Consider the following 14,461-nt stretch of genomic DNA (forward strand, 5'->3'; position numbering starts at 1 on the left):
GGGGTCTTTGTCCCCCAGAATGAGCAGTCAGTTAGCCATCTACAATGACACGGTTCATCACAGTAAATCTCTTTCCAGGGACTTGTTTAACTATAATGGAGGCTACAAATTGAGATTGTGCTGCTTTTCAATTGCGCATATGCACAGATATTAAAACGGTTCGGTGGCGTTTTACAATCTGCGCACACTGATACCCTGTGTGCCGCTTGAATCCCCCACGGCTCTTTGAAAATGATTCATCAGAAAAAGCTCACGTTTCCACCCGGCGCAATCTCAATTAAAATGGGCTTCAGATAAGCAGTTGGGAAATCAAGTCGGGAACACACAGCTGTGTCGGTTTTATTTGGCCAGCGACGGTGATGGAAAACGTCCCCCTGCCTTGTGAGCAGGTGATTGAGGGCGGCTTTACCGCGCTCGTTGGGAAACGCTTAAGATCTGCTGGTGGATTGCACCGCAGATCTAACAGGTCTCCCAACACGTCTGGTGCTCACAAGACCCATCACTGACTTTGACTCACCCTGCATGTCATTCCCCTTTCTCCTGGATCCCATCCCTCCTCTTCCTCCCGTTCTTCCCCGCCGGGCTCCTCTCCTGTCAGGCATCGCCTCTCTGATCCGCCTGCTGAACTCCGCCGGGGAGGAGAGCCAGCCGGGTCTGGGCGTGCTGCTCTGTGAGATCCTCACCGCCGTCTACCTCAGCCTGTTCGTCCACGGCCTCGCCACTCACTCCTGCAACGAGCTGTTCCGCATCGTGGCGCACCCCCTCAACAGCAGGCTGTGGGTGGCCGTGTTCGGGGGAGGGGTCAAGACCCCCGTCGCCGAGAGGCTCAACGGACCGCAGGCGTTCTCCCCGCCAGGTGTGTGTGTGTGTGTGTGTGTGTGTGTGTGTGTGTGTGTGTGTGTGTGTGTGTGTGTGTGTGTGTGTGTGTGTGTGTGTGTGTGTGTGTGTGTGTGTGTGTGTGTGTGTGTGTGTGTGTCAGTCATAGTCAGCAGGGGTTTTTAGGTCCTAAGTCAAGGTCCTGTCCTGCAGAGAGAAGGCCTGATGTAACTTTACGGTTAATAATGAAACTGAACCGAATGGTGCCCTAGCCCAACACAAATCTGCCGTTTCCAGAAGCAAATCTTTCATTTCCTCTTTTTCTGTATAAACAATACTTCAGAAAGCTTTCAAACATGCAAAGAGGGATAGGGAAGAGGATGGATGGGACTCGAGCCTAAATCCACGGTTAAAGACTATTTTGTCCGATGGCTTTAGATTCGCCTTCAAATGACGGCTCAGAAAGGAAGTCGAGGAGCTTCAGGATGATGTTGTCGCGCAGCAGCTCCAAGGAAGAGGCGGGGCTACAGAGGGAGGGGTCAGCCAGCCCAGCCAGCCTCCGTTCCCCCTCCGTAGTGGAGCGGGAAGCAGCCTCCATCTTCAAGGAACGCTTTGTCCCGCCCGACCTCAGCATTTGGGACTACCTTATTGCCAAGGTACCAACAAGGAAAATATGACCACACCACCTTTACCTCTTGAATAAGATGATCAACATATTTTGCTGAAATTCTAAATCACATTCTTATGTACACTCTCCTACCGCTTGTCTTTTGATACAATAAGATTAATGCTGGTAGTAATGAGGTAAAGTATTCTAAGAGTTGGTCAGCCATAACGAAAGGAGGATTCTGGCTGCTGTGCTTTTTGGAATCCTTCATCATCCTCATCAAAGGCTTGTTCTTCTCTGTCCCCGATGTTGTGGCTCCCGTAGCCCCACCTCCCGCCGTCTGAGGAGCGGGAGGAGTACGACTCGGAGGACAGTCACAACAGCCAGGACGAAGATGACGATGACGAGGACTATGAGGACGTCTTCGACCCCAACTCCCCCTTGAGAGAGCACTCCAACAACAACTCCTACAGGTAACGACTGGTGTGAAGCAATGTTAACTCAAACTCCATTGGCTTATTTGAATAGAGTTTATAGCTTTACTGTAATAATAATAATAATAATAATACATTTAATTTAGAGGCGCCTTTCAAGACACCCAAGGTCACCTTACAGAGCATATAGTCATCATTCAAAACTATGTAAAACAGACTAGGAATAAAAGGAAAACAGAGGTTAAACATGAAGAATAATAATAATTAATAACACTCAAAGACGCCTAAAGTGAAGTGGGGACCTCACTAACCACCACCAATATGTAGCACCCACTTGGGTGATGCACGGCAGCCAATCGGCGCCAGAACGCTCACTACACACCAGCTTGAGGTGGAGAGTTAGGGATGAGGTGGAGAGTGAGTGAAAAGAACATATTTAAACACTATCGACCATATTTAAACACTGTCGATCACATTTAAACAATATCGACCACATGTAAACACTATCGACCACATTTAAACACTATCGACCATATTTAAACCCTATCGACCACATGTAAACCCTATCGACCACATGTAAACCCTATCGACCACATGTAAACACTATCGACCACATGTAAACACTATCGACCACATTTAAACACTATCGCCCACATTTAAACACTATGGACCACATGTAAACCCTATCGACCACATGTAAACCCTATCGACCACATGTAAACCCTATCGACCATATATGAAGAGCCTGGATCCCATCCCTCCTCTTCCTCCCGTTCTTCCCCGCCGGGCTCCTCTCCTGTCAGGCATCGCCTCTCTGATCCGCCCGCTCTAACTCCGCTGTAGAGCCTTTTCCTTTTTTGAGAGAGAGGAGGTTTCCGTCCAGTTAGGGGTGACCATGCTATAGGGCATGCCCATTTTCTTGCTTAAACGTATGAATGAAATGCTTGAATACCGATGAAACACAACAGGCTTAAATATGGACGAATACACTGAGTGGATTCTAGAAGGAAACGAGTATAATGAAGGTCCCTTGTTCACCTCCTGATATACAATGTATCTCCTTTCCCTCTAGCTGGTGTCTGATGCGTCTGGCCATGGTGCAACTGGTTGTGATCAACCTAAAGTCCTTCTATCCCATGGCCGGACATGACCTCATAGGTAAGGACCAGACAACCGTCTACACACAGCCCTTGTTTGCGTGGCAGATGGGCTGCGATGCTTGGTTGTAATTTGAATGCTCTTGATTGCATCAAAGCTGAGAGTCAATCATCATCATGTACCGTAAATTAACATCAGACAATTTCACTGCCAAACTAAACGTGACTGATTGAGGGCTGCTGCTGTGGATTATTCTGACAGTCGATTAATCTGACGATTAGTAAATCTGATTGTCTAATCGTCCTAATTGATTCATCGTTTGACTTTCAAATAAAAACATATTATTTTTGGCTCGTTGAATACATTGGATATTAAACATCCATAGGAAATTGACTTTTTGTCAGCCTATTTTTAATAAAGACTCTGTGGTTTTCCACAGTGGCTTTAGTTTCACATCAATATGAGGGGAAATAAATCGTGTTCCTTCACCGCTGACTTTGATTTTTAATGAAATGCAAGGGCTTTTCATGGGACAGTACTTTCGTATTGTGTGATTATGACTGCTGAAAGCCCGATCGTGACAGTGGTAGATTTGTTTTTGCTTTTAGTTTGCGTCATTCACGGCAAAGCAGGTTATTTTGTCTCGAGAAGAGGCCTTGTTACCCCCATTGACCTACATGAACATATTTCAGCTCCTTTTCAATACTCTCTCAGTGCTCTCACAACGATTTAACAGGATTGAACAACATTTTACTGTGTATGGCCGACCAAGTTTACAGAAACAAGATTTCACAACCATATTGTCATCTTCTAGAGTCTTCCCAATGTAATAGCCCATTGGACTGGACTGCTAGTTATTGAGTACTGGAGCTCCCAACTTGATCAAGTTAACTCGCCCACCAAAAAGTCTCTTATGCATAGAGCACCGGCATAATAATAAAGATGTTCATTATTTAATGCTGAAACTGTATGTTAAAGCCTATGCCGATAGCCAATATTCTCAGTTCCAAACCAAACGTCCTTCCGTTTACTTTAGGATACGGATGTGTTTGTGCATGATTGATTGAGTTTCCCTAATTTCGGCCGTGATATTTGACATAGGATATAGCGGCAGACTGATTAATGTCCAGGAACACCTTCATGCCCTCTAGCTTCCAGGCTTAGCCCACCTTCAAATGTTGTTTGTCAACGTCAAACAACCTCGTCGGTTATTTGGCTATAATAGACCACTTGGGGTTATTTGTCTGAAAATATGGGTGAACGGTTTTACTTACATTACACTTTGTCGTCTCAATGCGACTCTGCTGATTGGATCACATTGGTGCGCGTTGACCGCCAGATGTGGACACTTGGGCTTCGCCGTATCGGATCTTGCTCACGTTATCTGCTCTGGCCCTTCGCACACATCGTGGTCTGTCGCACATTAAAATCCGATTTCCTAGTGGTTGTGTGGATGGCGGTTCTGGTCACGATGTGGAGGGATAAGTGGCTATAGGTGCTGCTACACAGCTCGACAAACACAGAGCTAGTTCTCATTTGAAACAAAGGGGACGTGTATAATCAGGGCTGGAGTGCATGCTGAATACATAATATATATATATATTTTATTTTTTTTACAAGGTCGTTTTGGGTGAGCACTGAAATCAGTCCTTTTATTTTAGTTTTATTCTCCAAGCCACTTTGTGGTTGTGTCACTCTTAACAACTCTGGTCATGGGGGTTCTCTGTTTGTATACCCGTGCCTCCTTTGTCTCCATGCATGCGTATGCACATGAGGCGTCGCCTTCACTCTTTGTGCTCCGCGTGCAGATCTGCCCGTGGGCTCGCCGCTGTGCCACGCGGCGCTGAAGAGCCTGCAGTGCTGGGAGCAGGTGCTGCAGAAGAGGCTGGAGCTCTTCGGAGGCCCTCCCTCCAAGTACATCGTCACCTTCTCCCAGGAGGACACGGCCGCCCCCGGGCCGGCCCTCCTCAGACATAAGGCTCTGTTTGAACCCTCCAACACGCCGTTCAGGTATACACTACCGTGCAGTTTATGGTATAGCGCCCCACAAAGGGCAGTGTAGGGACTACATTGACCTTTGTCGGTTGCCGCCTCCTTTTAAAACCTTAAATACTCATTTTAAAGTTTAAATATAAAATTGAATGGTGGGCAGATAAGCTTTTAAAGAATTGAATCGGTGTACCATAGCATCGTCTTCCTATTAGTTAGTCATCGGAGGTCTTCAAAACGGTAACTGATCAAAAAACCTGCCGGCTGAACTCGGCTAACTCAGAGTGCATTTCCTCTCGTTCTTACCAGGGCCTTGAGGGGCTTGTCTCTCGACTGTTCCCAAAGCAATCTTCTAAAGTACAGTAATGCACTTTATGCGATTGCATCAGACTTTTTTTGCACATTCCCTTCGAGCAAGGAGACAAATGTTAACATAATACGCCGCGGTTTTGATTGTAGCATGCTGTCGGCGGCAGATACCCCGCCTGCCTAGCCGCCGCCGCCGCCGCCCCTGCGGGTCTCACTCTAAACCGGCCTCTAAGCCCAAGCGGCCCGCTCTAATCTACCACCATAGTGTAGTGCTTTCATTAGGAATTACTGTGGAGCGGCAGGGTGTGTTTGATGTGTCTCGCCCTTTAGCAGCAGATATGTGGAGTCCTCTAACCCCCCCCCTCCTCCTCGCAGGCCCAAATCCCTGTAGAATAAAGAAATTGTATTTATTAATTTTATATATTTTATTGCCGGCTCAAATCCACATGCCCTCTCTTTGCCCCCCAGCTCTGCGCACCACTCTGCACTGCCGGTGAAGCGGCTGTGGCAGTTTCTGGTGAAGCAGGACTATGTCCAGGACACCTTCATCAGGAACATCTTCACCAAGAAACGAGGGCCCAACGAGGTACGACGGCCCGGCGCCGCACACTGGCCTTGCTGAACGGGTCGTCTTTGGTAGAGGCTAGCCGTAGCGCTTCCAAGAACAACTACATCGTCACACTATTGACATCATCGCTAACTCACTATCGCTGTATCTGCCCAATCAATGGACAGCGACACATGTAACCATGTTGTAATGATGGAGTCTAATGTGCATGTTTGTACGGAATGCGCGCCGCATGTATTTGTTTGTATTAGTTTAGTCTCTTTCCTTTAACTAATCACATTGTCATTCATGTGGTGTGTCCCTGTGTGTGGTGGTGTTTGGGTCTGTGTTTGTGTCTTTGTGGGTGTGTGTGTGTGTGTGTATGGTCTGCACTGTTGCTTCACTAACCCCTTATTAAGTCGGTTGAGGAGAAGACTGACAATATGAAATGCACCGGGTTGGACGAGGTGGTATCAAAACAGGTACTGCCAACTACTACTAACTTCCCACTACTACTGCAGCTGGTTGGATGGGGGTCAAGCTGAGCATGGAGGGGTCAAGGCAGTAAGAAATCAGGGGGAAAAAGGCTGAACGTTTTTGGGGCTTTTCTGACAATTTCACAGTTTAATTTCCAAACTGTTGATGAATGTAGATGTCAAAACTGTTGGCGGAAGAATGAGAGGGTAAGTTTTAGTTTTTTGGTTTTGGTTTAATAAGGCATAAATGTAGGAAACGAAACAAAGGAGTCAGGGAAATTAAGTCACAAATGTTCTGCTTTTGCAAAATCAAAGTCTTGATGGAAATGTGCGTCGTCCGGTCGACTGAGCCAAACACCCGGTAGATGAGCTACACGTATGTCTAGAGTGAGCCTGCTGGTGGAACAATGCGTAGGTCATGATTTATGCACACTAGTGGCCTTCGCCGTTCTGGGTCATTGCCAAGTGGGCTTGGAACTTTGTGTTCGTGTTAGCTATGGAAATTAATCTTACATTGCGCCATCTTGATTATGCATCTCAGACTGAAGCTGAACGCCCACAAAGCCATACATGTCTCTCTCCGTCTCTCCCTCTCTTTCACTGTCACTCTCTCTCACTCACCAACACCCACCCTCCCTCCGTCTGTGTCTCTCTGTCTTTCTCTCAGGCTCACTCTCCCTTCCAAACTACCCCATTTTACACTCGGCTCGTTGTTAATTAACCCAGGTCTCCCGGAGGACCGACTACGAAGCTGAATGGTTTCTGATTAACCAGCCCAACGCTGTCGCACTAAATCTGTATTCCACGGGGATTATGTGTTCTGTGGAAACCGCCATATTTAGCCTTCTCTAATGTGGAGTTTGACTTCATTCCTTCCGACACACAAAGGCGAAGCCCCTTTCCCCTTGAATAGGTCGACGGCCGACATAATTCATGGCATTAGAACGTATCGTCCCTAAACATCATGTGATGCACGCCTGCGTGCATCTCCTAGGATTTTGGTTTCTGTCTAGCTGCAGGCGGTTTCTTTGTGAGTTAGTTGTTTTTTAAGTTGACTGCCCATTGCTGAATTACGCCACGCTTTATGCACTACTCCTGCGTGTGCCACATCTAGATAAACACAGCGCAAAACAGGTCTTTTCCTGGCACTTTAAGTAGGACTTGTGTTGGTGAGGTTGTAGGACCAATGCAGCAGGTCATCTGCATCTTTTACATGGACTTTGACTAGGACATGTGTTGGTGAGGTTGTAAGACCAATGCAGCAGGTCAGTGGGTTGATGATGTGTGTTGCTTTGCAGATGGAGACAGACTCGAGTTCCGCTGTGGGAAAAGCCCGCATCATCCACAAAGAGTCTGACATCATCACAGCCTTCGCCATCAATAAGGTACGGGGCCTGTTGATCAGCCAGCCAACCTCACCAACACTAATATTGAAACGCACACATTCCATCCCAAATGCCCCAACATGTACATTGAACGCCAAGACCTAGGTTAACACTCATTTATATTTAATGTATAATATGCTGTGTGTTATTAATTTTTTATCTACTAAAGAAGATGCAGAAGATTTATGTAATCATAAAATTATACTCGGGCTGGTTTATCAAGTAAAAGCATAGGCACTGGCGTATCACACAAACCTACACACGAGCACACACACACACACACCCCTCAGGTCACTATTTACTGCGGTGAACTGGATGACCGCAGCCATAAAGTGAGCAGGGAGAATACGTTGTATCTTCCCTCCCAGGCGTCAACAAATTTCATTTTCGTGCGTGTGTGGCTTTTTTTTTTTGTCTCTTTCCATCGTGTCCTTTTACTGTGCTCCCTCTCCTCTGTCATTCCTAACCTCCACTTCCTGTGTGTGTGTGTGTGTGTGTGTGTGTGTGTGTGTGTGTGTGTGTGTGTGTGTGTGTGTGTGTGTGTGTGTGTGTGTGTGTGTGTGTGTGTGTGTGTGTGTGTGTGTGTCTCAGGCCAATCGGAACTGTTTGGTCATGGCGTCGACCCATGACATTCAGGAGCTGGACGTGTCTTCCATCTTGGCGACGCAGATCCTGACCTGGATCGAGGAAGATGTCGAGCCGGAGGCCAAGAAGTAAGTGAAACACCCGTGTGTGTGTGTGTGTGTGTGTGTGTCCAATGGTACCACATAAATGAATGCTGATACGAAACACCACTACTTTGTATTGGAAATGATTATTATTTGTATGAGACAGGTTGGAGGGGGGCTTCACTGTGTGGGTACATGCCCAAAAGACGGATAGACGGACGGATGGATGGATGGATGGATGGATTGATTGATGTGAGAGAGAAATGGAGAAGTTTTTTGACAGTAAAAAGAAAGAGCCAAAAAAACCTGAACCATGTTAGACATTTGTGCTAGAAGAAATCTTGGCACCAGTCTGTTTTTTTTCATATTTCCAATATCCCCCAACCGAATGCAGCAATGTTTTCCTCCTGCTCACAAGTATGTGTGCTTGGAACTTGTGCTGCTGTTGTTGCTGCTGTTGCCCAGAAGCAAACTCAACAAAGTCATGCTGTTGCTATGTTCCTCGTAGGAACCCATTTGCATCATTAATTCGGCCATAACAGTCTTGAGTTTTTCTCAAAATAAAAATGTATTTAGATACAATACAATCATCTTTGCCCTTTTTACAAATAAACAAATGACAAAACAAATTCACGTCCATTGTCCTTTCTGTCTCTTTCCAGTACGGTCGGAGATGATTTCCTCGTAGTCCAGTCCCGTGACGACTTCGGCACGCTCCACGGCACCACGCCGTACACCCACAGTTCCCCCGGCACGCCCATCAACATGCCCTGGCTCGGAGGCGTGCAGACGGGCAGGGGGGCCTCCGTGGTGAGCCTCCCTCCATCTGCCTCCCCTCTGGAGCTGTGGATATCTTCATTCTCTGTGCTCTTTAGCTCTGCAGCCAGCCCTCACTTCATGGGGTTTTCCCTTACTCGATTTCCTTGGGAAGATGTGCTTCTACTCATACGGCCCAGTAGTAACGCTGCTAGATTACGACCCTTCTGACTTCTGTTTGGAAGTCCTTCAGTTAATGGTAATTATTTCTCGCAGCGTGGCTTACCAACCACAGAGGTTGTGAGGTTGACTTCCATCTCTGATTTCCAAAGGATCATGTCTTTTGTAGCTCAGTTAGAAGCAGTCATCAGGTCCCCAGTTTTCCCTCCAGGGTCTAACTGAACTCGCTGTTTGGGCGGCCAATACGCCAGGACATAGCCTCCGGGACATAGCCTCCGGGACATAGCCTCCGGGACATAGCCTCCGGGACATAGCCTCCGGGACATAGCCTCCGGGACATAGCCTCCGGGACATAGCCTCCAGGACATAGCCTCCAGGACATAGCCTCCAGGACAAAGCCTCAATGTCAACCTCCGTCACATAGCCTCCGTCACATAGCCTCCGTCACATAGCCTCCATGACGTAGCCTCCCGGACGTAGCCTCCCGGACGTAGCCTCCATGACGTAGCCTCCATGACGTAGCCTCCATGACGTAGCCTCCATGACGTAGCCTCCATGACGTAGCCTCCATGCGGCCTAGAAATTATTTTAAATAGTCCTCTCTCGCCATCCCAATACAGCAGAGTGGTTGTTTTATTTGACTAACATAACACGTCTGAAAACCGTAACAGCAGTCTTAAAGTGCACGTGAACCCACTGTTTCAGCTTGAACTCACACACGAAATTGAAGAAGAATGTGTTTTGGGATGTCCCTTCCAGGATCTTAACTGAACTCGCTGTTTGTGCGGTAAATCCCTGATGACGTAACCTGCATGCGGCTCCGTCTGCAGTGAATATTGATCTGCTTGCATTGTGTTTGTAATGATAGCGGTGCCCTTTTGAAATCTGCCCACTGTGAGTCATGTTTGGTGTTGTTGCCCAGCTTTGTCATTGGCGGACCGTACACCGCCAGTGGCACACACACACACACACACACACACACACACACACACACACACACACACACACACACACACACACACACACACACACACACACACACACACACACACACACACACTGTGCATTGCGGTACGGAGACGTAGTCTAGAACAGCATTTTGAGTTCAGTGTTTGGTTTTCCTAACACTGCGGGAGCTCCCACTTTCTGGAACTGGATTGTGAACCAAACTAATCCAAGCAAAGTTTATAATCTCTACGCAAAGGTCACCGTAGACAAACCACCGCTCTGCTCATAATAATATCCCCCCCTCTCTGTTTTCATCTGCTCATCAAGAATAATGGAGTTTCACCCGTTCTGGTGTGTGTGTTTTTGGTGTGAGGCAAAGCGCACTACTTGGCAAACTACAGCACAACTTTGTTTGGTTGGTGCCGTGTGTAGTTTGTGTTGTTTTTGTGCTGGTTTCAGTTCATCCCCACCCACGCGGTTCAGACTGAACAGAATGCTTGACTTAGCTCTGTCTTCCTCCTCTTCGTGTTTCTCTTTCCCCCGTCCCTTTCAGCTGATCAAAAGAAACATCAACAACGTGAGGAGGATGACTTCCCATCCCACGCTGCCGTACTGTGAGTGACTCCGCACGCTGCACTTACTAATACTTTGCTCACACACTCTCCGTTCACACTGGGGGGGGGGGGGGGGTGACACGTTCACCGACGCAATTTGAGCAAAGCGCCCTGTCACACGGTTAAACGTTGACTAATACGGGTGATAAAACAGCAAATGTTGCGAGTTCCTCTCGGCTGTGTAGAGACAGCTGTGTGCTTGAATAATAAATAAATCTAGAGTTAAAAAATGTCACTCTTTTGTTACAAACCTTGTATGTTTGGCTACCATCCAGTTGTCTGATGGTTCTGAGTTGCGTCATTCCCAGCAGGTTTCTGTACAGTACGACTGCTAGACGTATGTCTATGCTGTGACTATAAAAGTACAATTTCTTCCCCAGACCTGACGGGCGCCCAGGACGGCAGTGTGAGGATGTTTGAGTGGGGCCACTCCCAGCAGATCATCTGCTTCAGGAGCCCAGGGAACTCCAGAGTGACCAGGATACGCTTCAACCACCAAGGGAACAAGGCAAGGGGGAGCCACGTAGACGTCTGCAAGGGCTGCTGTCCTTCACACAATCTGCTGACGTGCGCACACGCCGACTCACGAAGGGACAGGGACACGCATACACACGTGGACAATACACAAATACATTGATGCACACACAAACGGACACACACACACATGAACAAACACACACGCACGCACATGGACAAACGCATGGACACGCACACACATGCGTACACAAACGGACGCACACACGCACAGACATGGACACACAGACAGACGAAGTTGATAAAAGAGAGAAATTCACTTACAGCCACAGTACACACACATACACACACACGCATGCACCGCCTTCACGACGCAAAGCACACTCCTATCAGTAACACAGTCGGACGTGCCCCCGCCTTGTCTAACGTGGGGCGCTCAACGGCCCCTTCAATGGAAGTGGTGCTTTGGATTCAGGGGAGGAATCCAAACAGAGCCGTAGAGGACGTTGGCCCTCACCTTGGGAAACAGAGGGGGGGGGGGGGGGGGAGATTGCACACACGTCAGACCTCATTTCAGGGTTCCTAAGTGACTGAATAATGGTCGGAGACGTTTCTTCTCCCATAATTCCCTGGGGTGCGGTGGGAGGTTCGGCCTCCGAGACCCCGCTGCTCTCCGGCGGAGGGTCCGGCCGTACCTCGGACCGCCCGCTCCCTTTCTAGCAAGGCCTAACCCACACATAAAACCAAGAGGCCAATAGGGGAGACCCTCTGTAGGGGGGGGGGGGGGGGGTCTCGGCCTGGACAGACAGTCCTGCTATAAAAGTTGATTGAGTAAAAGTATGTCAGACCGGTGGTGGTTGCGTCTCCTTTGGGGGGTACGCTTGTCCTAACGTTGTGGTGTTCTGTAGTTTGGGATCGTGGATGCGGACGGAGGCCTGAGTCTCTGGCAGACCAACACCAGCGGCACGGCGCCCAAGCCCTACTTGGTAAGCCCCGTTACATCATCCTCCATCTATTGTTCTCTCCCCCCCCCCCCCCCCCCCTCCTCTGGGGGTTTCTTCTGATTGCGTCGCTGTCCAGACACTGCTGACTCACCGTCTACTGGTCTATCCGTTGTGTGTGTGTGTGTGTGTGTTTGTCGTGGCAGACCTTGCAGTGCCACAACAAGACGGCTCATGACTTTGTGTTCGCCGGCTCGTCCTCCCTCATTGCCACGGCGGGCCTGTCCACGGACAATAGGTGAGCCCCCTCCGTCGCCTTAGTGTGATTGGCTGTTACAAGCCGTTTTGAAAATCGGCCTCTTCTGACATCACCAGTGGGCGTGACCACGCCCACTGGTGATGTCATAAGAGGCCGATTTTCAAAACGGCTTGTAACGGCTCATCCCACTCACACCTGGTGGTATAATATGTCACCTTTTAAAGTCCTACACGAGTCCTCTCTCGCCAACAAGGTTGACTTGCTTTGTTGAAGAGCGTATCAGATAAATGACCACGTAAAGGAAAAAAAGGATTCACGGCCCCCTTTCAAGAAGCGACATGCCGCTATGGCCCGCGGTCGTCCCAGTTCGATGTGTGTCGGGACAGGGGAACAGCACCTCTGAGCGCCAATCTGACGGATGCCCCTCCGTGTTCTCCCCTCAGGAACGTCTGTCTCTGGGACACTCTGGTGACGCCCCTCAACAGCCTGGTCCACGGTGAGTCCGCTGAAACCGATGACTGCACCCAACACCGCGGCCCCGGGGCCCGTGACAGATCGCTCATCCGCTCTCCGTTTACTTTGGGCATTGGTTTCCTGTCGCCTCTTTGAGTTCTCCCCGAGTGCCCGACCCGCCTCTCTACAGATACATCTCTTTCGCCTTCTCTTCCTCTCTTCATCATACCTTAATGTTGACCGTTCATTATTATCATTCAGACACGAGTCATTAAAGAGCAGCTAGTGGTTTACGTGATGGATGCCTACAGGGAGACTGTGAACGCTGGGGGGGGGGGGGGGGGGGGAATGAACCCAGTTCCTTACGGCTGGGAGTTTCATACCCACTAGTGTCGTGGCCATTTCTTTCAGGGAAATTGCGTCTATTTAAATGTCTGCATACATTAGTCTCCTCTCTAGCAGGGTAGTTTAACAGAGCTTTCCTCCCCAGAAGGCTGTTGTCCTTACATCAAAGGGGATATGGTTTCACCCTCTGATATCTTGGGAAGGGGTAGGGGAGTACAGTTTCACCCCCTTTCTGTTAGGCATCTTGCCAAGGGGGAAGATATTTACATTGTGCGTTCTTAATTAGGGGTAACTGCTTTCTTGTGACCATTTAACGACAAAAGGAAAAGCAAAAGGTTAACAACAAAGGGGGCTTGTTAAAAGATGGGATGGCTGGATAATACAAGCAACAGGCAACTAAGCGTATATGATTAAAACAAACCAACATATGACCTTTTTCATCACACTAGCCACTGCCCTATGCAGCCCCCTAGCTGTCTCTCTCCCCCCAGCCTTCTACTGCCACGAGTCGGGGGCCTAACTGTCTTCCTACTGTGTCTCTCTCCCCCCAGCCTTCTACTGCCACGAGTCGGGGGCCTAACTGTCTTCCTACTGTCTCTCTCCCCCCAGCCTTCTACTGCCATGAGTCGGGGGCCTAACTGTCTTCCTACTGTGTCTCTCTGCCCCCAGCCTTCTACTGCCACGAGTCGGGGGCCTAACTGTCTTCCTACTGTGTCTCTCTCCCCCCAGCCTTCTACTGCCACGAGTCAGGGGCCTAACTGTCTTCCTACTGTGTCTCTCTCCCCCCAGCCTTCTACTGCCACGAGTCGGGGGCCACGGTGCTGGCCATGGCGTCCCGGCTCCAGCTGCTGATCACGGGGGGCAGGAAGGGCTTCCTCAGCGTGCTGGAGCTGGCCCACAGGCGCCAGCGCCGCAGCTTCCAGGCCCATGACTCGCCGGTCAAAGCCCTGGCCGTGGACCCCAGCGAGAGCTCCTTCGTCAGCGGCTCGGCCGAGGGGAACATCAAGGTACCCCGGCCTCTTGCAGAGCAGGGGGGAGGGGGGGGGGGCTTCATGTTGGCTTTAAGGATGGGTGTTTTTTTGTGAAGGCTGGTATGCACAGTGTGGACACTGTGGTTTGGGTAACACTTATGGGGTACATATAAAGGTACATAAGTAAAACA

At 49.1% G+C, this 14,461-nt stretch overlaps 1 protein-coding gene across 6 annotated transcripts in view; it reads left to right on the forward strand.

Annotated features, from left to right (window-relative positions):
- LOC132459754 (dmX-like protein 1) overlaps window positions 1–14,461 on the forward strand; it is a 48,056-nt gene that overhangs the window by 30,554 nt on the left and 3,041 nt on the right. For 3 of the 6 annotated variants that reach the window (XM_060054496.1, XM_060054499.1, XM_060054497.1), the window contains 16 exons: window positions 599–856; window positions 1,255–1,472; window positions 1,748–1,896; window positions 2,930–3,015; window positions 4,764–4,965; window positions 5,722–5,839; window positions 6,220–6,282; window positions 7,575–7,661; window positions 8,253–8,374; window positions 8,992–9,139; window positions 10,767–10,827; window positions 11,208–11,335; window positions 12,210–12,287; window positions 12,449–12,540; window positions 12,945–12,997; window positions 14,089–14,306. In XM_060054496.1, the coding sequence (XP_059910479.1) occupies window positions 599–856; window positions 1,255–1,472; window positions 1,748–1,896; window positions 2,930–3,015; window positions 4,764–4,965; window positions 5,722–5,839; window positions 6,220–6,282; window positions 7,575–7,661; window positions 8,253–8,374; window positions 8,992–9,139; window positions 10,767–10,827; window positions 11,208–11,335; window positions 12,210–12,287; window positions 12,449–12,540; window positions 12,945–12,997; window positions 14,089–14,306 (2,081 nt within the window). Of the gene's footprint in view, window positions 1–598; window positions 857–1,254; window positions 1,473–1,747; window positions 1,897–2,929; window positions 3,016–4,763; window positions 4,966–5,721; window positions 5,840–6,219; window positions 6,283–7,574; window positions 7,662–8,252; window positions 8,375–8,991; window positions 9,140–10,766; window positions 10,828–11,207; window positions 11,336–12,209; window positions 12,288–12,448; window positions 12,541–12,944; window positions 12,998–13,908; window positions 13,953–14,088; window positions 14,307–14,461 lie in introns of those variants that run through there. The other 3 variants (XM_060054501.1, XM_060054502.1, XM_060054500.1) reach the window with 3 other exon arrangements.

This window comes from Gadus macrocephalus, chromosome 6 (assembly GCF_031168955.1).
Source record: "Gadus macrocephalus chromosome 6, ASM3116895v1".
Taxonomy (NCBI): domain Eukaryota; kingdom Metazoa; phylum Chordata; class Actinopteri; order Gadiformes; family Gadidae; genus Gadus; species Gadus macrocephalus.